At 44.0% G+C, this 21,870-nt stretch overlaps 1 protein-coding gene across 6 annotated transcripts in view; it reads right to left on the bottom strand.

The window, feature by feature from the left end:
- The window catches only part of CAMTA1 (calmodulin binding transcription activator 1), a 949,829-nt gene that overhangs the window by 131,401 nt on the left and 796,558 nt on the right, over positions 1-21,870 (bottom strand). For all 6 annotated transcript variants that reach the window (XM_084652102.1, XM_084652098.1, XM_084652097.1 and 3 more), the window contains 2 exons: positions 5,438-5,578; positions 124-1,976 (listed from right to left, as the gene is read on the bottom strand). In XM_084652102.1, the coding sequence (XP_084508228.1) occupies positions 124-1,976; positions 5,438-5,578 (1,994 nt within the window). The remainder of the gene's footprint in view (positions 1-123; positions 1,977-5,437; positions 5,579-21,870) is intronic.

Genomic DNA, 21,870 nt, shown 5'->3' with positions numbered 1-21,870 from the left:
TTTCTAAGAGGAGATATTTAAAAGCCTTGTCAAAGTTTAAACAAGAAGGTTCCTGGAGCCCTTATTAACTAAGGAATTAAAGATGGGTGAGTAATTGTTAATGAATAAAAGCTGGAAGCTTACCTCAGGGTAAGACCACTCTGGTGAGTAATCTGTCACCATGAACAAGCGCCCGCTCTGCTGCAACATCCCCAAGGTGCCTTGTGCTGTGGCTGCTGAGACCACCTCAGCCACATGCATGTATGCCATGGTACTGGCTCCATTCTCGGCACTGCTGAGCTGCATGCTGGCTTGCTGAGGGCTGCAGCAAGGAATGCACATTTCAGCCTGGTTGTAGGTTGCTCTGTTGCCATCTTCAGGCTGAGATAGCCCGGCACTGTCACCTGACACCAGCTGGTGCCCATAGATGGCATTACTCCCACCTTCTACTGATATGAAATCATTAATAAGATCTGAAAACTGGTTGCTGAAGGAGATGTCAAAATGGTCCAAATTAAGCTCCATGTTGGAGGAGTTGTTTAAGCTGGGATGGGCCACTGGGTAGAGTCCTTGCACCATATTTCCTTGGAGAATAGGGAGATTATTCCCGCTCCTGATACCCCCATTGGCCTCGGGCTGCATGTAGTGTTCTGTGCTACAGGCTTGAAGATCCCCTGATTTAAGAAGATTTTCATTCCCTTCTGCCTGCTGGGAGGTCTCCATGGGAACTTCAGCTTCTGCAGTCATAGCCTGGAAGTTTGCTTGGAACTGCATGAGCTGGAGAGAAGAGGTGGACTCTATTCTAGTTTCCACTGTGCCATTGCAATTAGAGGTTGTTTGGGAGGATTCTGTTTTCACATTGGGGATTCCTAAAGTGTTCACAAAAGAGCCACTTGTCTCATTCAAGTTGTTATGAGTGTTTTGTTCAAGAGGGAGAGGTTTGCTGGCATCCTGCAGAAAGAAGCTAGGGGAAGGGGTCTGGTGAACATGAGGACTCTGGACTGTCTGGTTGAAACTGGAAGAATAGTCCTTGTTGGAGTCAATGGCACTGAAGTCCATTTGCTCCAAGGTGGTACTTGGGCTCAGACCGCCTCCAGATGGAAGCAGACCTGATCCTGTAGTAAGGGTGAGAGAATTAGATGCAGAAGTGGAGGAAAACGCTTCTTTGGACATCTGTTGTTCAAAAGAAGTGTCCTCAGTTTTAATCTCTTTAGTTAGGGCTGCACTGAAATTGAACCCACGTTCTGTTGTGGGTGACTGTCTTATGTTGGTACTAATGCTGTCTCCTTTTAGGCCTCCTCCACCATAAGTCTGTCCCTGCTTGGGATTATTAAGAAAACAGTCTGGGTCAAAATTCATGGTGGTTTCTGGAATTTTTCTGCTACCATCCAGAGTTGTAGAGAGCACAAGCTCGTCAGAGACATTGGTGGGCAACATAGACAAGCTCTCTGAACTGCCTGGTGTAGGAAAAGCAAACTTGTGGCCATCTGAGCTCACAGCCAGTACCAGTCCTTGTGCAGCGGCATCTGAGGATAGGAGGTGTTGATTTGGGCCAGTGGTGGGTGACATGGTATACACGGCTTCACTGGTGACTTCTGACATAAATACTGTGGCACTTTGCGATAAACTTCCCATCACCGAGGCAACAGCCATGCTGGAGACACCAGTGACTACTGGGCTATCAGCCATATCGGGGTCGCTATTTAATCCACTGCTGATGGATACAGGAGAATTCTGGGTAGTGTCAGGAACTTCCACCTGATTGGTGGAAGAGACCTCAGTACTGTTTTGATGGAGCAACACAGGTTTTGCCACTTTGCCATTCCTCTTCTCCCGGCTGGAGGTCTTGCCATGACTGTGCTCATTCTTGCCTTCAGAGACATCATTATTTTGTACCTCTGAGTGAGTGCTGTACCCACCTGTCCTTGGTTCGACCTTGGGTGATATGATGCGATGTTTGGCACTGTTACACTTGTGATGCACACTGCTACCTGCTCCTGTTCGAAAACACAAACAACGTGTGCAATTAATGAACTAATAAATGAAGGTCACATTAATTGTGCTATTTTCCAATTATGGCATGGGATAACTATACTAGAGAGAGAGAGAGTCTGTATGAATGGGAGTGTGTGAGAGACAGACAGATTTTAAATGAAGTTAATTTCTTGCCAGTGTCAGATTGACAGCTCTGAAAACTGAACTTCCTTTTACATCCATGAACAGATATGCTATGTGCAATGACAGCAAGCCACACCACCTTCCCCTTCCCTCAAAAAACATACAGCACTCAGTGCTAGCTTTACCCCTGACCTGATCAGACCCCCTCTAGAAATGAGGAGGGACTTCAGGCTCTGTGCCCACTCTCAGGATTGTTCAGTATGTGCCCAAGTCTCACTGTTGGGACTGTTGAGACAGGCCCCTATTACTGATAGCTGTGGTGACGGATTGGTGTGATGTGGGCCACATTCCACTAGGAACTACGAAAAGACTTCCAGCCTCCCTCCAACACAAATAACACAGACTCATTTCACACAGGCCATCTGTCAGATGGCTTGGTATCCGCTCACGTGGATTGAGTTCCAAATGATGATCTAGAGCTGAAAGACTCCATATCCCACTTCCGTTCCCTTTATCATCCAGCCATCTATGTTATTTTTATTATCTTGTCCAATTACAGTTGTTGGCCAAATTATTAAAGAGAAAGTAAATTAGAACAGAGAAAGCTTTCCCCTCCCAGAAGTACTGTAATATGTAGCTCTTCATATCAGTTGCATTCAGTTCACAGGCTGACAGCTAAAACATTTTGGAGCTTGAAAGGTTTTGTACATTGGTGATTAGTACCACACAGGATGAAAAACCAGTGAGGAAAGGTCATCAGAAAGCAATTCTGGATAGGAGGTTAACCCAGTCATGCCTTTATTTGCCTGTCACGGGATGAATATCACTTGTTTCTGGGAGCTGCAAAATTAAGCTGGCTAGAGTAAATGATTCTCCCGGTGACTGTCTTTTCACCACAAAATCTGGCACTGGGACTGCTTTTTCTGAGAAGAAAGGCCCATGAATTTTTGATATTTCTTCCTCTAATTGATTCAGTTTTCCCAGAATGAGGTAAGAACCTTAATTATTGTACAGTATAATGACCTAATGGGTAAAGAAACCTTCTCCCCATAGCTAATGGCTACAATTACAACTTCCTTCTTCTGGACAGCATAAAGTGGCTGTGTAGCTGCTATAATTTGCTAAATCTTTTTGTTCCTTGCCCTTGAAGGGGAACTTCTCTATTATATGTGCAAGATCTGAATCAGGTCACCTAAAGTAGTTCAGAACAAATCTTCTGAAACTAAATGCAATAGTAAATCTCTCCATTCTCTTAGGAACAAAACTGAACAAGAACTAGAGAGAGGCTTCCAAGTTGCAATCTTTGAGTGTGACTATAATAAATTGGGGATGTGTGTGTCAGGATGCAAGCTGCTGTAAAGCAAAGTGATACTGTTACGTTACAAAGCAAGCAGCAGACTTAGCATAAGACAAAACATCAAAGGGAAGAATAAAAGAATTCATGTTCAGATCTGCAAGCCTGGATCAAGTGCTGATCCTTAGGGGTTGAATTTTAATCCAAACGTAGGTATTTCAGAGGTCATCAGTCTTACTAAATCTTGATTGTATAAGACGACCGGGGAAAAAAAACCCTGAAGCACAGACGGTATTTTTCTTTGACAAATTTCTCTAAAGACTAATTAATTTATTGTACATTTTACTTGACCAAAGCAGCAAAAAGGGGTAGGGATGAGGCAGATGAGTTGGAAAAGTGAATCACTCAGATTCTCACTTCTTGTTCTAAAGCACTAATATGAGAGAGAATGTACCTTTCCTAGCTGTTTCAGGATTCAGAGTAGCAGCCATGTTAGTCTGTATTCGCAAAAAGAAAAGGAGTACTTGTGGCACCTTAGAGACTAACCAATTTATTTGAGCATAAGCTTTCGTGAGCTACAGCTTACTTCATCGGATACATTCAGTGGAAAATACAGTGGGGAGATTTATATACATAGAGAACATGAAACAATGGGTGTTACCATACACTCTGTAACAAGAGAGTGATCAGGTAAGGTGAGCTGTTACCAGCAGGAGAGTGTGGGGGGGGAACCTTTTGTAGTGATAATCAAGGTGGACCATTTCCAGCAGTTGACAAGAACGTCTGAGGAACAGTGGAGGGTGGAGGGGGGGAATAAACATGGGGAAATAGTTTTACTTTGTGTAATGGCCCATCCACTCCCAGTCTCTATTCAAGCCTAAGTTAATTGTATCCAGTTTGCAAATTAATTCCAATTCAGCAGTCTCTCGTTGGAGTCTGTTTTTCAAGTTTTTTTGTTGAAGAATTGCAACTCTTAGGTCTGTAATCGAGTGACCAAAGAGATTGAAGTGTTCTCCAACTGGTTTTTGAATGTTATAATTCTTGACATCTGATTTGTGTCCATTTATGCTTTTACGTAGAGACTGTCCAGTTTGACCAATGTACATGGCAGAGGGGCATTGCTGGCACATGATGGCATATATCACATTGATAGATGTGCAGGTTGCAATTCTTCAACAAAAAAACTTCAAAAACAGACTCCAAAGAGAGTGCACTGTAAGGCTTATGGTACTCAGAAAGTGTCAGTAACACAATCTGAGCAACTTCTAGGACACAACATGCTTTCTAGAGGAAGCTGCCAGCAGAGGGCAATGATGAATTCTGAGAGCTCGCATGTTACAGTGTCCATATTTTTCAAAAACCCATGTTGTATCTTTAATACGTTTGAGGCGTCATCAGTTACTCCTGGATTAACTGTATCTCAAAATTTGTGGCAAAATATTTTTAATGGTTAACTCACAACAAAGAATACACTGAGCCTAGATTAAAGCTGCAATCTGAGAGCTCATGAAGATAAAAAGGAAATAGAAAGAAGTTCAGCATTTCATAGCAGATAACATCTTATTTATGGATTATCCCAGAGACTTTTACTCAGCTACCCAGTAGGGTTTTTATTCTAACATAATTTTTATTCCCTCAAATAAGGGTCATTTTACTTTGCTAAAAGGGTAATTCTCACGCGACAGAAATATTTAGTAACATAGTAGGACTCCCAAATCCACATTCAGAAGCATGGAAAATCCTACCCAGGAAACACCTAGAATGAGATCAGCAGTCACCTTGAAGAGCGTAATCTGCTGCTGAACAGGGCAGCCCTGCTGAACTACAGAAAAATATGTGAAGATCCCATTTAGCCTTCTCTATGTTGTCTCTTATTTGGAGACATCAGCAGTAGTTTCTTAGCAGTGGCTCACAAGTTCCATTCATAGGAAATCAGAAATTGAAGTGGATCTCTGTATGCAGAGGGTTTCTTGGTATGCATTTGAGTTCTGATTTAGAAGGGGACTTAGCCCTGTTGTCTGCTCTCTACCGTAATCAGCTACTCACCCAAGTTGCCGGTGCAGAGACAATTGTGCGTCCGAGGCTGTGGTTTTGTCTGGTGACTATCGAGGATCTGCTGAACAAGCTGCTCCACAGAGAACCCTGAACTGCTGTTCCCATTGCTGCAAGTCCACTTAATGCCATGAACTGTGGAGAGAACAGCAGAAAACATCCATCAGAGGCTAGTCAGAACACAGCAGCAAATCATTAAGAGCTATCCCCCAAAACATGTGAGGCTTCACAGTGCTGTCAGATCTGCAGGATAATAGTAAAGAACAATATTAATAATACTTTACAATTTTCTAGTCCCTTCAATTCAAGGATATCAACAAGCAGTGCATGGATTAGGCCTCACAACCAGCTTGTGAAGTAGGTATAATTACTCCCATTTTTAAAAAGTGAGCCCCAGTGGTTAAGTGACTTACCCAAGGTAATACAGGAAGTTAGTGGCAGAGCCAGGCATATAATCAAGGGACCCTGACTTAAAGTCCCCTTCTCTAATGCCTCACCACCTCTCAGATATTGCTATAGGAGCTTCTAGTGTTCCAGAGTTGCTAGTCAGTATCTGGCTAGCTCTTTATTTAACTACTCACAGAGAGAGAGAGAGAGAGAGAGAAAACAAATGTACAGCACAGCTGATTCAGCTCCAGAAGAACTGGCGAAGATAACTGCCAAGTAAGATATTTATTTAAATAGCTTAAAACACCTGATACAAGTGTACTCCCCAACAATAACAACTATGATGTAACAAAGACCTGGTCTGGGGAATGAGGTTGCAAATTTTACCCACCTTCTTTGCATTCATCTGTCTGCAAACTCCATGGCATTTGTACAGATGGTTTCTTCCTAATCCCATGAGCAAATTTTCAATAATAAACCAGTGAACACACACCAAGGAGAAAAAAGATTTCAGCAGGAAATGAATTTCAGTTTCCTATTGGCAGGGGTTCATTAAACGAGGTGAGTGATAAAAAAATAGTGGTGAGAACTCTCCTGACAATGTATTTAACGTTTATTAGAAACTAGTAAGCTGCAAAGATAGGGGATGGCAGTGTCTGTGTTTGATTCAAATAACTGCTCAGGTTTTACAGCAGCATTCTGCTATCTTTTGACTATGTAATGTCCAAGTGGAGTTAAATAGTTTTATATAAAATCACCAACCAACAATTTATTAATGCAACAGGAAATTTTAAGTCATTTGTAGAAAAGTTGAGGGCAGCTTTTTTGTGAGCTTCCCTTGGCTAGTGTGTTAGTCAGGCCAATGGGAGGGCTGAATTGTTGACACGGAAACTAGCTCTTAGAATTATGGCTTCATCCTGGAATTTTTCAGATGCAGAATCTCATATAAAATAGCGTTTCTCAACCTAACAAAATGAGAAGCTACTTTCAGTGAAATATGTTAGAGAAAGGTATTTTACAAAAGTTATTTTCATTTTATCTCCTCTAGTACTTCTCTATGCTTTATATTTTTTGTTTAATGTCCCTTGTGTACTCTAGAATGTGTTTTTAGATTCCCAGAAGCCCTATATGTTGGCAAGATCATTTGCAAGGTGAATCACAGTCTTTTCCCCTTAACTTTGTCCATTCAGCTTCTGCAATTTTTGGTTCAAGCCACTAGATCTTGTCCTTAAAGGTGCTGAGCATTCTGGGACACTCCAGCAAAGAAGGTTCCTTGCAGATTCAAGCGCCCAAAGCCTCAGCCTGGAAACACTGAATTAATAGAATCATATAAATGTCAGGCTGGAAGGGACCCTAAGAAGTCATCTAGCCCATCCCCCTGCACTAAGGCAGGACCAAGTATACCTAGACCGTCCCTGACAGTGTTTGTCTAAGCTGCTTTTAAAAACCTCCAATGACAGGATTCCACAACCTCCTTTGGTAACCTGTTCCAGTACATAACTATACTTCTAGTTATAAAGTTTTCCTAATACCTAACGCAAATCTCCCTTGTTGCAGATTAATCCCGTTACCTACTGTCCTACTTTCAGTGGACATGGAGAAATAACAGTTACTAACCTCTTTTGTATCTGTTGTTCTTCAAGATGTGTTGCACATGCCCATTCCACTCGTGGTATCTGTGCACCCAGAGCGCAGCCGACAGAAACTTCTTCACTCTCCCTCTGCTGGTGCATGCCGTTGTGTGCAGGTACAAAGGGCGGAGCCATCCCTAGCCCCCTCTGTTTCTTCTTGTTATAACTCTGATGGGTCCTGGAACGGACATATGCAACACATCTCGAAGAACAACAGTTACGGAACAGGTTATTAACTGGTTTTCTTCTTCAAGTGATTGTCATGTGCATTCCACTCTTGATGACGCACAAGCTGTAAAAAAAGGGTGTGGGATCAAAATAAAGACTGAAGAACAACTTGTCCCACTCTAGCATCATCATCTGGAGTCTTGAGAAACAGCATAGTGGGAGGCAAATGTGTGGACCGAGGACCAGGCTGCTGCTTTACATGTGTCTGCAGCAGAAGCTTGTGCCAGAAAGGCCACCAAATTTGATTGTGACCGCATTGAATGAGCTGTAACTCTGATGGGCAGAGCGACATTAGCCAAATCATAGCACATGTGTATATAGGAGGTGATCCAGGAAGAAATTCTCTGGGTGGAGACTGATTGACCTCTTACTCTATCAGCCACTGCTATGAACATCTGGAAAGATTCACAAAAGTGTCTGGTTCTATCTGGATAAAATGCCAAAGCTCTTTCTCCATGCTTGTATGTCGTTTTGGGCAGAGAACAGACAAATAAATAGGCTGGTTGATGTGGAAAGGGAAAACACCTTTGGGAGGAACTTTGGATGAGGGCGCAGGCAAACCTTGCCCTTAAGAAAGATCATATATGGAGGTCCCAACATTAATCCTCGCAGCTCCCCTACTCTTCTGTGCAAGGTAATGACCACCGGAAAAGTCAACTTCATTGACAGAAGCAGCTGAGAGCAGGCAGCCAACAGTTCAAATGACAATACTAGGTTTAGATCTTGCACAGGGGAGTCTTGCATTTGAGAGTATAATTTGATGAAGACCTTTAAAAACCTTTTGGACATGATGTCATTGGATAAAACAGGGTGACTGTCCACCTTAGGATGGAACATTGAAATAGCAGACAGATGCACCTTGGTGAAACTAACTGCCAAACCTTAGTGCTTCAGCCATGGTTCCAGCTGCTGCGTGGGCTGCGTCCCGCCCTGCCTGCAGCGATGTTCTCGTGACTAGTCTGCCCTTATTGAAGAGGGAATGGAACTCCTGTCTAGCATTCTCTGGAAACAGCTCCCTGAACTTTTCCACAGAGCCCCATAAATTAAAATCATACTGTCCCAGCAGAGCCTGTTGGTTAGTGATATGCAGCTGGAAAGCCCCGTTGAATAAATCTTTCTGCCAAATAAGTCCATCTTTTTAGCATCCTTTGATCTGGGGTTGACAGGCTGGAGCCCTTGACATGGTTTCTCATTAACTGATGTCACAACTAATGAGGCTGGTGGTGGATGACTACAGAGGTACTCAAAACCTTGGGAGAGCACATAATGCAGTGATACTCAGATCTTAGTGGTTCAGGAGCCAAATTAGTGATCAACATTAGCCAAAAGAGCCACAGTTGTGTGAATCCATTGTTTCATTTACTCTCTCTATATATATACATATATACACACACACACACAGAGCTGATGGGGAGAGTGAGACCATCAGAGCAGGCTTCTCCTTGGATGGTTCTGAGACAGCCTGTCCAGGAAGCAGGAAAATGCAGTACTGAAGGTGAAATCACTGGCAGTGGTGCCAAGAGATTGGATTCTTGGAAGGACAGAGACACCAGGACTGAGAGGCAAAATAGGTTTCTTGCCACCATAAATACCTCCGGGGTAATTGGCACCAAGATGGTCTCTTGTGGTGCCGAAGAAGTTAATGGTGCCCCTTGCAGCACTGGAGCTGCCTGCCAATTTAGGCATACATTTGAAGGAGGAGTGCTTAGGTTTCAAGTGCACTCTGCTGGTCTCCTCCTCTATCCTCTTACAAGACTTGGGGGCAGATATCTTCCCCTGGCAGGTGCCTGTCTGGAAGCCTTGAACTTCTTCCTCAGTAAAGGTGAGGGAGAATGGTGCCGGGATTCTGCTAACCCTGGAGTTGCGCTTCTCACTGAAGCAGCAACAATCGGCACCAAGTCAGACCAGAACGGCTCCAACCATGGCCTGAACACTGCCTCCATCAGCTGGAATTTCTGCCTACCTTCCCTATCTTTCTTTGTCCTAGGCTTGAACTCCCTGCAAATCTGGCACCTGTCATTCATGTCTGGCTCTCCCAAGCACTTCAGGCAGCTATTATGTGGGTCACTCACTTGAGAGTTGCTTGAAAGTTGGTGACCAGGGCATACCTTGGTACCATGAATAGAAATACCCCAAATGGGGAAATGACGAGTCCAGAAAACTTTTTTTTTTAAACAGAAAAAATGATTACTTTAACCTTCCATAACTGTTGTTCTTCAAGATGCGTTGCTCATGTCCATTCCATGCTAGGTGTGCGCGTCGCCGGAGACTTTTTCCCCTTAGTGGTGTCCACTGGACCAGCCCCAGCACCCCCTGAATCCCCGTGCACATGGGCCGGTATAAGGGTTGCCGCTGGCTCTGTACCATCTCAGTTCCTTCTCGCCGGTAACTCCAACAGAGGGATAGGGTGGGGTCAGGGGCGTGTGTCATGGAAGGGACACAAGCAACACATCTTGAAGAACAACAGTTACAGACGGTTATTAACCATTTTTTCTTCTTTGAGTGCTTGCTCATGTCCACTCAATGCTAGGTGACTCTCAAGCAGTGCCCCTGGAGGGGGGCTCGGAGTTCACAGATGTGTTGATTGCAACACTGCTCTCCCGAAACTGGCATAGAAACTGTTGGGTGATGACGTAGTGGGGCATAAAGGTATGAATCGATGACCATGTTGCAGCGCTTCAGAAATCCTGGATTGGTATCTGCATGAGGAATGCTGCTGATGAAACCTGGGCTCTCATGGAATGAGCAGTCACAACTGCTGCAGGCAGAACCTTCGCCTGTTTGTAGCAAGCTTAGATGCAGGCGGTTATCCAGAACGAGATTCTTTGGGATGACACTGGTAGTCCTTTCATCCTTTCCGCTACTGCAACAAAAAGTTGCGCAGACTTGTGGAAGAGCTTAGTCCTCTTGATACAGAAGGCCAGGGCCCACCTAACCTCTAATGTATGGAGCTGATGTTCCTCATCAAGTGCTGTGTGGAAAGAAGACAGGCAGAAAAATTTCCTGATTGTTATGGAATTGCTACATTATTTTTGGTAGGAAAGCTGGGTGGGGATGCAGCTGGACCTTATCCTTGAAGAACACCGTATAAGGGGTATCTGATGTCAGGAGTTTGATCTTGGAGATTCTTCTGGCCAAAGGCCAAAGTGATCGCCACCAGGAAGGCAACTTTCCAAGAGAGGAGCAATAAGGAACAAGATGTCAATGGCTTGAAGGGGGGCCCCAGGAGTTTTGACAGGACCAGGTTTAAGTCCCATACGGGAAATCGGGTTGTAAACCTGCAGCTAGAGTCTTTCCAAGCCTTTGAGGAACCTGACCATCATCTCGTGGGAGAAGACTGACCTGCCCTGTACTGAAGGATGGAAGACCGAGGTGGCTGCCAAGTGAACCTTAACAGATGATAGAGCCAGACCTTGATGTTTCAGGTGGAGCAGATAGTCCAAGATGGACTGCAGGGAAGACCAAGTTGGAGAAGATTCCATTCAGGGACCAACAAGTGAAACATTTCCACCTAGCCGAGTAGGTAGCCCTGGTGGAAGGTTTACTGCTACCTCACAAGACTTGTTGAACCTGATTCGAGCAGGCGTGTTCCTCAGGATTCAGCCATGCAGCAGCCATGCTGTCAGGTGTACGGAGGCGAGATTCAGGTGAGGCGACCGGCCATGGTCTTGCAAAATCAAGTGGAGGTGCCACTGAGAGGTCTAGAAGCCTGAAGAACCATTGCTGGCATGGCCATGCTGGAGCTATCATGGTAACCTTTGCCTTTTCCCTCTTGATTTTTAGGAGGACCTTGTGAACCAAGGGGATTGGTGGGAAGGCATACAACAGGCCGTCTGCCCACAAGAGCAAGAAGGCGTCGGAAAAGGAGGCCTCGCTGGGCCCGTGCATAGAAGAGAACCGATGGCATTTCTTGTTCTGTCTGGTTGTGAACAGGTCCACCTGGGGAGTCCCCACTTCTGGGGGATAACACTGGTGACCTCCGGGTGAAGAGATCACTCGGGGCAAGAGTAAAGGGACCTGCTAAAGTGATCCGCCAATGCATTCCAGTCTCCTGAGAGGTGCAACACATCAAGGTGAATGATGTGCTTCACGCAGAAGTCCCACAGTAAGAGGGCCACTTGACAAGGCTGAGGATCGAGCACCCCCCTTGCTTGTTGACGTGAAACATCAAGGCCATGTTGTCCATCAAGACCAGCATGATCTTGCCTGAGAACAGGGGAAGAAACACCTGGCAGGTCAAGAGTATTGCCCTAAGTTCCCTGACATTTACATGCATGGACAGTTCTTCCTGGGACCAGAGACCCTGGGTCCTGAGTCTGCCAAAGTGGGTCCCCCACCCCAGGTCTGAGGTGTCCAAACTAAGGTTCCTGTCAGACAGAGGGCAGTGAAAGGCACCCCCTTCATTACAGAATGTGGGTCTCTCCACGAAGTCAGAGAAGTTAAGACATGCAATGGAATCATGAGATCAGAGTCCAAGTGGTGCCTGCCCAACGCCAGGCACATCTGAAGGGGTATGAGGCGTAACCATGTGTACTGCACCACATAGGTACATGCTGTCATGTGACCTAACAGCTTGAGGCACACCTGGGCAGTCGTAAGTGGGTGAGCTGTGACCCAGGCAGTTAGATCGGACATAGTTCAGAACTTTGCCTCCGCAAGGTAGGACTTGGCGGAGTCAAGCACTGCCCCAATAAACTCTGTTCTCTGCACCAGGACCAATGTTGATTTCTGTGTGTTTATTAACAGATCCAGAACCCGAAAGGTGGCCCGAACTATGCCAATGCTTGCAGAACCTGAGCCCGTGAAAGGCCTTTGATCAGTCAGTTGTCCAGGTACGGGTAGACTTGCACGCCTCGATGGCCAAGGTTTTCTCTACATTATATAAAGTTCCTACTCTTATATTGAGAAATTTATTTTGCAGTGAAATATTTCCAGTTTCTCCCACAATTCCTTGCGACGGCAGTGAAGTGTATGTATACTACTGCCCACAGAAAGGCCTGCTTTGAAGAACTATGTCAGCTCACTACCGCTGTTAAATCCAGTGATGAGCATGGTATTACAGGGCGCAAGTCTGATAACTGAATCATGTCTCATGGTTTATGTATAGATAACGATTTGTCTGAAGCCTGAATCAAGCAAGTTGTGAGCTGCAAGCTAAGGAACACAGACGGCTTTATAGCTGGATACATATGGTGGCCTATTATTTCAGATTCTTCCATTATAACAACACAGCATGGATCAATTGCCGGAAGCAGGCAGGAGCTGAAGCTTTTGATCTTGAAAATATCTGTAGCATTCCTAAGTGGGATCTCCAAACCCTGAGCTCTCCTGGGGAACATCCAAGTTTCATAGTCTGACATCATCGTATCAAGAGGCTACATGTTTTTCTGGGATTGCATTTCTCAGTGATCTCATTGGCTGTATTTTCTGATCTTTAGCTCTTGGAGGAGCCAATGAGGCTTCAGGCTTCTGCTGACAGGCGGCATTTAGTGGAAAAGTTCCATCTATAGCTTTACACTTGCTGATTGAGCAAGGTTCCAGCTCCAGACTCTATCCATGTGCTGTGACTCTTCTGGTGCTGATACCCCCCCTTATGTTATGAAGGTTATAAAATGAAAAGCCAGTCAAGGGTGACAGACTGAAAGCAGAGAATTTCTGGATGCCTAATTTAAATTACCTACTGTCTTGGCACATCCAATATGCAGATTGTCTCCCTCCCCCTTTAAAGAAAAAACTCTTATTAGATGGTAAGCTGTTAGTACTGAATATCAAATACTATCAAGATGGCTTTTAACATGTCATGCTTGGCTTCCCGACACATAATGAATCAGCGGGAAAGGAGATTTCTATAGGGAAAAAAGTGCATTGTGAAAGAAAGGTTAATAAAAAACAACACGTCCCTCCCCTTTCTTAAAGTCCTAAAAAGTGAAACCACTTTAAAAGCATATTTGATTAAATTTAAGGTCAGAATGTGGACATCAAAAAGGATGCAGCTAAATTCTGCAAAGTATTTTAATTCTCATTTCTGTGCAGATTCCTTTTGCACTTATTTATAATTTAAATGAATCCTGCAAACAACTCCAATATTCTTCCCTTCCCCTCCAAAAAGTGCTGTTGTGAAATGTATCCAGAAGCAGCTGCCTTTCAGCGGTGAGTGTCCTGTTCCCTGACACACTGCCTCTGTACAGCATGTTAGAAACCTGTGGAATCAAAGTGGCTAAAGATGTATAAGGGAGTGGTATTTTGAGAAACAGAGAACTGGGGCTGGTGTAAAGTTCATCATTAAGCATTGCAAATGGAGATGCTAACAGAAATGCCTCAGGCCTGTTCTGGAAGAGGGAGGGGTCGCTCCTCCAAGCATCTGCCTTTTCTGTTGTGGGGAAGGAGAGAATTAAAATGACCTTCCAGTATTGATTCAATAGCTACCCATTCATTAGCACTGTCAGGACCTTCTTTGGTCAGCAGCAGCACAGGGAAGCAAATTATGAAATAAATAACTGGCAAAAAGGAAGATCAGAAACCAAAGGAAACTTAAATAGGGACAGAACTTACCTTCCTAGTTTCACCCTAAATCCTTTCAACCTCCACCTTCCTTCGCTGCCGTTGACTATGCCACCAAGCCCACTCCCCATCCCCAGTGCACACTTAGGTTTGAGACCATTGTAGTTGTCTTTCATGCCTCTGTCCTCTCCCCACACATCCATGCTGTCCCCAAATCTTACAGCATCCTCCCCACAAAAGATTGAAAACCCACCTATTTCTTTCTGTCCTGAGAGATAAAACACTCATCCATGCACTGATCATATCCCCTTTTGATTACTGCAAGCTCTTCCGCTCTGGCCTCCTTGAGCAACATCTCTCCTTGGGGCCATCCAAAATCCAGCTGCTAAAATTACCTTCTTCACCTTTCAATCTGACCATGTCACCCCCTTTGAATGCATTACTGGTTTCCCCTTGCTCACAACATGCCCCCACCATTTTCCTGATTCAAATCCCACCAGAGCACTCACTTCTACAATGCTACCAAATACTAACCCCATGCTAAATCCCCCTCTGTCCCAACATTAAAGAAGTGATTTAGATCAGGAACCTCTCTCATTACATACCTAAACTCTTCTGCCTGGGTTTCTCAGAGTGTGTTCTGCTCATCTGTCCTTTAAACTATAATCTCTTCAGGGAAGGGACTATTTTTATTTTTGCTCTGACAAGTGTTGAGTACAGTGCTGGCACTTATCAAATAGCCACCAGAAAAAGGTGGACAGTTTGTAATAAACAAGGCCAGATCTCTGTTTACTGCAGGTAAGAACGCTCCCAAATCCTCATTCTGGAGCACGTTCTGCTGTTTGATAAAACCTGACCTACCGCTCTAAATGTCTGGCTTTTAAACTACTTAAATGTGCCTTTCAGGTGCATAACCAGGGATTCCAACTACCAGGAGGACGTCATCAAAGCCAAACGTTTGCACTCTGCCTTGCTCTGGTTGTGACCTATTATGGAAGGGGCGTTTATTCTTATGATAATCAGAATAATCAGATAATTCTTATGATTATCAGCCCATGCCAAGTAAAGAGCAAATCCCTGCAGACTTACAAGCATGAAATCTGCAGCATCAGCACATACTGCAACCTTTTTGGAACTGCTTGTTGAAGTACCTGTGTTGCCTGTCAGGCCGCCAGCGCTCCTGATGCATCCACACACCATCTGGGTTGGTGGCAGAGTAGCATGAAACCTGAGTTCAGCACAGAGAGGATGCACTTGCGGTCTCACTGGCATGGGGCAATGGAAAGGTGCTTATTGCATACCTTTGCGATGCTTCTTATAACTTAGCTCACAGAGCAGCATGGACCCTTTGGGGATGTGCATTCTTCCCATCTATCAAGAAGGGACAAAGCCTGATTATTACTAGCCCAAGCGGGCAAGTTAGGGAACCGAGACTTGTGCAGCTTTACTGACTGCTATGGCAACTTTAACATTTAACACTGGAAGTTCAAGAACTGCCCACAGAACAGCATCTAAGATCATGGCGTTAAATTGTTCTCCCAAGCAATCTACAGATACTACCTACAATAAAAAGTAATTCTTACTAAGACTTCTTGTTTCTATCAATGTTAATCAGGACAAAGTTGTTATCATTGAGCCAGTCCCTTTCTCAATACTCAGAATTTCATACCTGGTTTGCTAAAGCTCAGTTGGCAGGGACAGAACAAATGTTCAAACACTTAGCTCACAAGAAGTGAACCAAACTTTAACTACTTAGCTAGTATTTCACGACTGACCAAACTTCTGGTTTTGGGACAGCCAATTAACTTTCATATCTGCTTCTCAGACATACACAGCACACGGACATTTTTCAAGGAATGGCAGGCTGGCATTTGAGAGGGAGATAAAGTTGGTGTGATATCGCACTGAGGACATTAGAGAGGAAAATGATTGGCAGCAGCCAGAGGCCCCCAGGCCCTTTTAAATTACCTGGGCCACTGTTGTCAGGCCTGTGGTCACGTGACCTAGCGTGCTTGCCAGCATAGCTTTTAGTAATAAAAAGTATTATTAATATCTCCAGTCATTTTAATCAGTGAATATTCGTATTGGCGATCTATGTTTCTTTAATCAGACCTTTATAGAAAGTTTATAGTTATTGTTTTTAACTTGTTCATGTGAGTCTGAATTATCTGTAAATTCAAGGTGGTTGCCATAGCCTTAGTGTGGTTAGCCCCTTGTCTCACTGGAGGCATTGCCAAGTAGCTTTAAGTCTTTGGCACACCAGGAGGAATTGGGCACCTACCAGGAGCACTGCAAAATGAGCCCACGCAACAGAAACTTTGGAACCGTCCAAAGTCTGTGAGGTACCCCTCTCCTGTTCACACATCATACAGGTACTAAGCCAGCGCTGAAAGGGGGATTACACACCTTTTCATCGTGACACAGGCCAAGGGTCATTTAGGTCTCAACTGGTTTAATGCTACCCTACATATTTTGTAGCTTTCACTTTAAAAAATGATTTTATAGAAACTTTTTTCTCACCCTTCCCAAGAAAAAAGCCCCCAGCACATCTGAAGGAGAAAGCTTCATCAGCCAAAGATCTCTCTGAAATTCCCATAGCTATACTCAAGCACAAAATTGACTATTACCTCTTCAGGTCGTTAAATTGTATGTAGTCATCCACCTTTGGCTCTAGTGCAATCATACTGGTTGAATCCACCTCCCACCTGCTCACCATTCTCTCTCCTTATAGTCAGACATGTATTCCCTTTTCTCATAAACCCTTGTCCTCTGCTGTATCCAAGAGCCCCAAATAAATCATCAAGCTTAATCTCATGGCTTCTTCTGTTTCCACGTATGGCACCATAACCCTCGCATTTACTGTTGCTAGTAGGATACTTTGTGTATGTGCCAGTGACAACTATGATGGGCCCTGATGCCTACATCAAGTAGTGAATGTCACAAGAGGCTACAACCCTCCGCTAGCTGCCATCACAGGGCATAATCTCCGATCCATCTTTGTCCCATGTGCCAGGATCACAGGGGAAAGAGGGAAGTTGGATGCAAAGGCTGACTATTATGAGCAGTAGCACTGTACGCCAAGCTATTGATGCTGAAACTATGGGCTTTCTTCATAGCGGCATGTGTCATTACAGCAGACTGAACATTTTAATATTTTTAAAAGCCTCATTTAGTGACAAACTTAAAATAAAACTGTGGCCTTGGAAAGACTTTGGGGCAGGTCAGGACCAGACCTGATCTCTGTGCCTCATTTCCACCTCCGGTATGGATTATTGCACTGTATCTCTCAGCAAAGACAAATGAGAGCAAAAACTAGTCTGAACAAGCCCGTCTCTCCCAATCAGGTGGAATGATTTTGCTGGTCTCAGCTCAGTTGCTAGAGCGCTATTTCTCTCATCAGAGACTGCTCCAGCTGGCATAAGAAGCTGTCAACTGAGAACAACAACAAATGTGCTTCTCATCAGCATTGGATGCAGTGAGGAGAGTGTCATCAGGTGGATTGGCCCCAACAACTCAGGCAAGGAGGAATGGGACAGAGCTCCTCTTCTGTGCCTCCCAGGCATGATGCATTTTAACTCTTTGTGTCTTGTAACTCAGGTTAAGAGGAAAATTTCCAGTGCTGTCTGCTCTATGAAGCAGATTTTCAATAGAGCTCAGCGTCCAAGAATGCCCCCTGCTTCCATACTGAGAACAATGGAATTCCCTCTCTGCCACCCCACTGAGAACAAAGCCAGCTGCTGGGTTCTGAGTTCTTTTGAAAATTCTGCCCCAAACCATGCCTGCCTGAAGAATGGTGCTCCCCCCGCCCCCAGATCTGAAGGGCCAGATTTCCAAGCACTTTATGATTTCAACACCAAATGTAGGCATGATCAATAGAAGAGCTTCATAAACGGTCCTAATTTCCTCACGTCATTTGGATTCGAATCCCAAACCGGCCTTCCTAACTACAATTTCTGAACTCATTAAAAATGTCCGAAATTTGTTGTTTTATGCTAAGAGATGGGATTACCCATCAAGGATGTTATCTCTGGAAAATTCCACTAAAGCAGCATTACCGAAACTGGATGCTGGCCTCCCTGGGAAAGGAGATCTGTCCAGGGGGTCGGGAGGAGGAACATGAAGGAGAGGGGTTCTGCCGGATTTTAATTTTTGAAATTCAGCTTTTCTCTCCTTATGACATTACATCTCTTATGACATTACTGGAAGAACATGAGTGGAAGTTGACTGAGGAGGGAGGGGGAAATTATTTTTATTTAGAATTTCTGAATAAATCTTGGGTGCCATTTGAGCTAGTTGGTGTTAACTCAAATTCCTGACTAACAACTGGAAGAAAAGGTGTTTTGTTAATGGTTCAAAATCCCCCTCCTTCAGTTAAGGGCTGAGAAAGCTCCTGATCCACCTCTCTGAGCCATACAAGGAGATGTCCAGTAAGAGCAGAGAGTCTTAATAAAAGGGGGAAAAGAGGGGAGAGCGAGTGAGCAGAAAACCAACTTTTTATTAAATAACACTTTCAGATCTGTGTCTGCCATAAGGAAAAAAAAGGAACAAGCCCATTTTTTTTATTTTGTTGTTCCCTGTACAATTCCCTCAGCTGAAGGGACTTGACCACTTCCCTCAATTCCTTGTTTCTAAAGTACTCCCATTAGAGAAATCTGTGCTCTATGGCTGGGGAGAGCTGTTCTAGGAAGCTGGGTTGAAGCTCTCCAGCAGCCAGTGCTGGGCCTTACTCATCTCACCTACACGAGTTTTACTTCAGTGCAATCTCAGTGGAGTTACTCCTGATTGACAGAGGCATGATTGAGAGCAGAATCAGGCCTATAGCAGCTACCCCTTAAACCTCCCTTGGAAAGGGATTTTCCCCAGGACTCAGCAAAGGAGAGCAAACAACTCTGCATGATGGTATTCAGGCACTGAGAGCAAAACTCATTCTGGCTGTGCCAGCGGGTACAATATGCAAGTACCCAATTGCTCTTGGGCCAAACAGGCCCACATATACAGTCAAGATGCTATATTTTTTTTACTGAAAAAACAGGGTTTTCCAATACTACACACGTTTCATGGGCTTGGCTCACGCTCCTAATATAAATGAATGGTGTGTACAAGTAACATTTTACGAACCATTAGGAAAGGGATAGATAATACAACCAATATATAGATAATCCTGCTATATAAATCCATGGTATGTCCATACCTTAAATTCTGCCTGCAGTTCTGGTCACCCCATCTCCAAAAAGATACATTAGAATGGGAAAAAGTGCAGAGAAGGGCAACAAACATGACAAGGGTCGGGAACAGCTTCCGCGTGGGAAGAGATTAAAAAGACTGGGACGGTTCAGCTTAGAAAAGAGACGACTCGGGGGCGACATAATAGATATCCATAAAACCATAACAGCACAGGGAACGTGAATAAGGTAGGGTTATTTACCCTTCACATAATACACAAACCAGGCTTCACCCAATGAAATTAGTAGTCAGCCAGTTTAAAATAAACAAAGGAAGTATGACTTCATAAAGTGCACAGTCACCCCGTGGAAATTGTTGCCAGGTAATGTAGTGATCACTAAAAGCATAATAAGATTAAAAAAGGAATTAGATAAGTTCAGGGAGGATAGGTCCATCTATGGCTATTAGCCAAGAGGGTCAGGGATGCAAGCTCATGCTCTGGGGGTCCCTAAACCTCTGACAGCCAGAAGGTGGGACTAGACGACAGAAGATGAAACAAATCGATAATTGCCCTGTTCTGTTCATTCCCTCTGATGCATCTGGAATGGGTTACTGTCAGAAGATAGGACCATGGATCTGATCCAGTATGACCATTCTTATGTTCTTGATGCTCATCAGTCTGTTGGGAGATACAGCTTTGCACACACCATACAATGTAGAGGTTTCACTGACAGCTTTTCAATCTTGCTCTCTCCCCTGTATTTTCACTGATGCTGAATACACACACCTGTGTACTACTGACTGGACAACATGTTGATTTTGAATGTTATACAATGCCCTGATATGTCTTCCTCCTTCCAGTGATTCCAGTTTCTAAGCCCCTTCCCCCTTTACAGTCTAGCACAAATATAAACACAGTATCAGCAAAAGTGAGAAGTTGCCCTATTACTAGACACCCAAGTTCTGATTTTTAATTATAGCAGCAAAGCCAGGCAGGAAAGAAATGCCTTGCCTTTGGACCCTGAGCCTCATACACAGAAGACAAAGTATAATAAGAGAGGAGTCCATGACTAGCTAAATCAAACCAAAGGAGGTCTGGTTTCTGGAAGAAATTGACCCTCTCAGCTGGTCTTTGCAATAGGCCCAAATCACCATATCATCTGTGACAATTCTGCCTTTATGCCTGTGGAGCTGTTGGGTATTGCCCTGAGACACCATAGAGGCTAGATCTGAAACTACCCTAAGAATAGGGTCTAAGCTAGAGGCTCACTTCAGTTATTAAAGGCCCCCAAGGAGAGAGACGTTCTATAGTGTGTTATTAAAATAATGGATTTCCGAAAACTTGTTTACTGAATATAAACAGCTTAGAACACAATCCAGCTAACTGTGGGCCACATGGGTATGGGTGTGTGTAAGGCAAGCTCTCTGTCAAGAAATCCTAAGAGTGTTAGGATCCTATATTAATCCTTATATTAAAATATTGTTCCATACATTAAAAACAATCAAAACTATGTAAATTATAAAAGGATTTCCAGAATTCTATTGGCTTTCACAACTTTGCAGTCAAAGTGATACCGGCAGACAGGAACAGTAACCCTCAAGAAATACTGACTCCCTAGACAAATGAGACCAAATTCTGCTCTCAGTCACACTTGTGCAAACCCTCTGAACTGCAGTGGCCTAACAGAGCAGAGTTAGGCATTTGGTATTTATCACACACACTATTTTATTAAACCCTTTGGGGAGCCTTTCCTTAAGGTGCTTCCAAACAGCACAAACAACGAGGAGTCCTTGTGGCACCTTAAAGACTAACAAATTTATTTGGGCATAAGCTTTCATGGGCTAGAACCCACTTCATCAGATGCATAGAGTGGAAAATACAGGAGCAGGTATAAATACATGAAAAGATGGGAGTTGCCTTAGCAAGTGTGAGGTCAGTCTAACGAGACAATTCAATTAACAGTAGGATACCAAGGGAGGAAACATAACTTTTGTAGTGGTAATGACAGTGGCCCATTTCAAACAGTTGACAAGAAGGTGTGAGTAACAGTAGGGGAAAATTAATATGGTGGAAATTAGGTTTAGGTTTTGTAATGACCCAACCACTCCCAGTCTTTATTCAGGCCTAATGTGATGGTGTCCAGTTCGCAAATTAATTCAAGTTCTGCAGTTTCACGTTGGAGTCCGTTTTTGAAGTTTTTTTGTTGAAGATTTTCCACTTTCAGATCTGTTATTGAGTGACCAGAGAGAATGAAGTGTTCTCCTACTGGTTTTTGAATGTTATAATTCCTGATGTCAGATTTGTGTCCATTTACTCTTTTGCGCAGAGACTTCTAGTCAACTGTTTGAAATGGGCCTCTCACTTGGTAAGGCAACTCCCATCTTTTCATGTATTTATACCTGCTTCTGTATTTTCCACTCCAAGCATCTGATGAAGTGGATTCTAGCCCATGAAAACTTATGCCCAAATAAATTTGTTAGTCACTAAGGTGCCACAAAGACTCCTTGTTGGTTTTG

This window comes from Lepidochelys olivacea (genome assembly GCF_965140295.1).
Source record: "Lepidochelys olivacea isolate rLepOli2 genome assembly, chromosome: 18".
NCBI classification, from domain to species: domain Eukaryota; kingdom Metazoa; phylum Chordata; order Testudines; family Cheloniidae; genus Lepidochelys; species Lepidochelys olivacea.
Note: the sequence above shows the minus strand (reverse complement) of the source record. Positions and strands in the feature narration are given on the sequence as shown.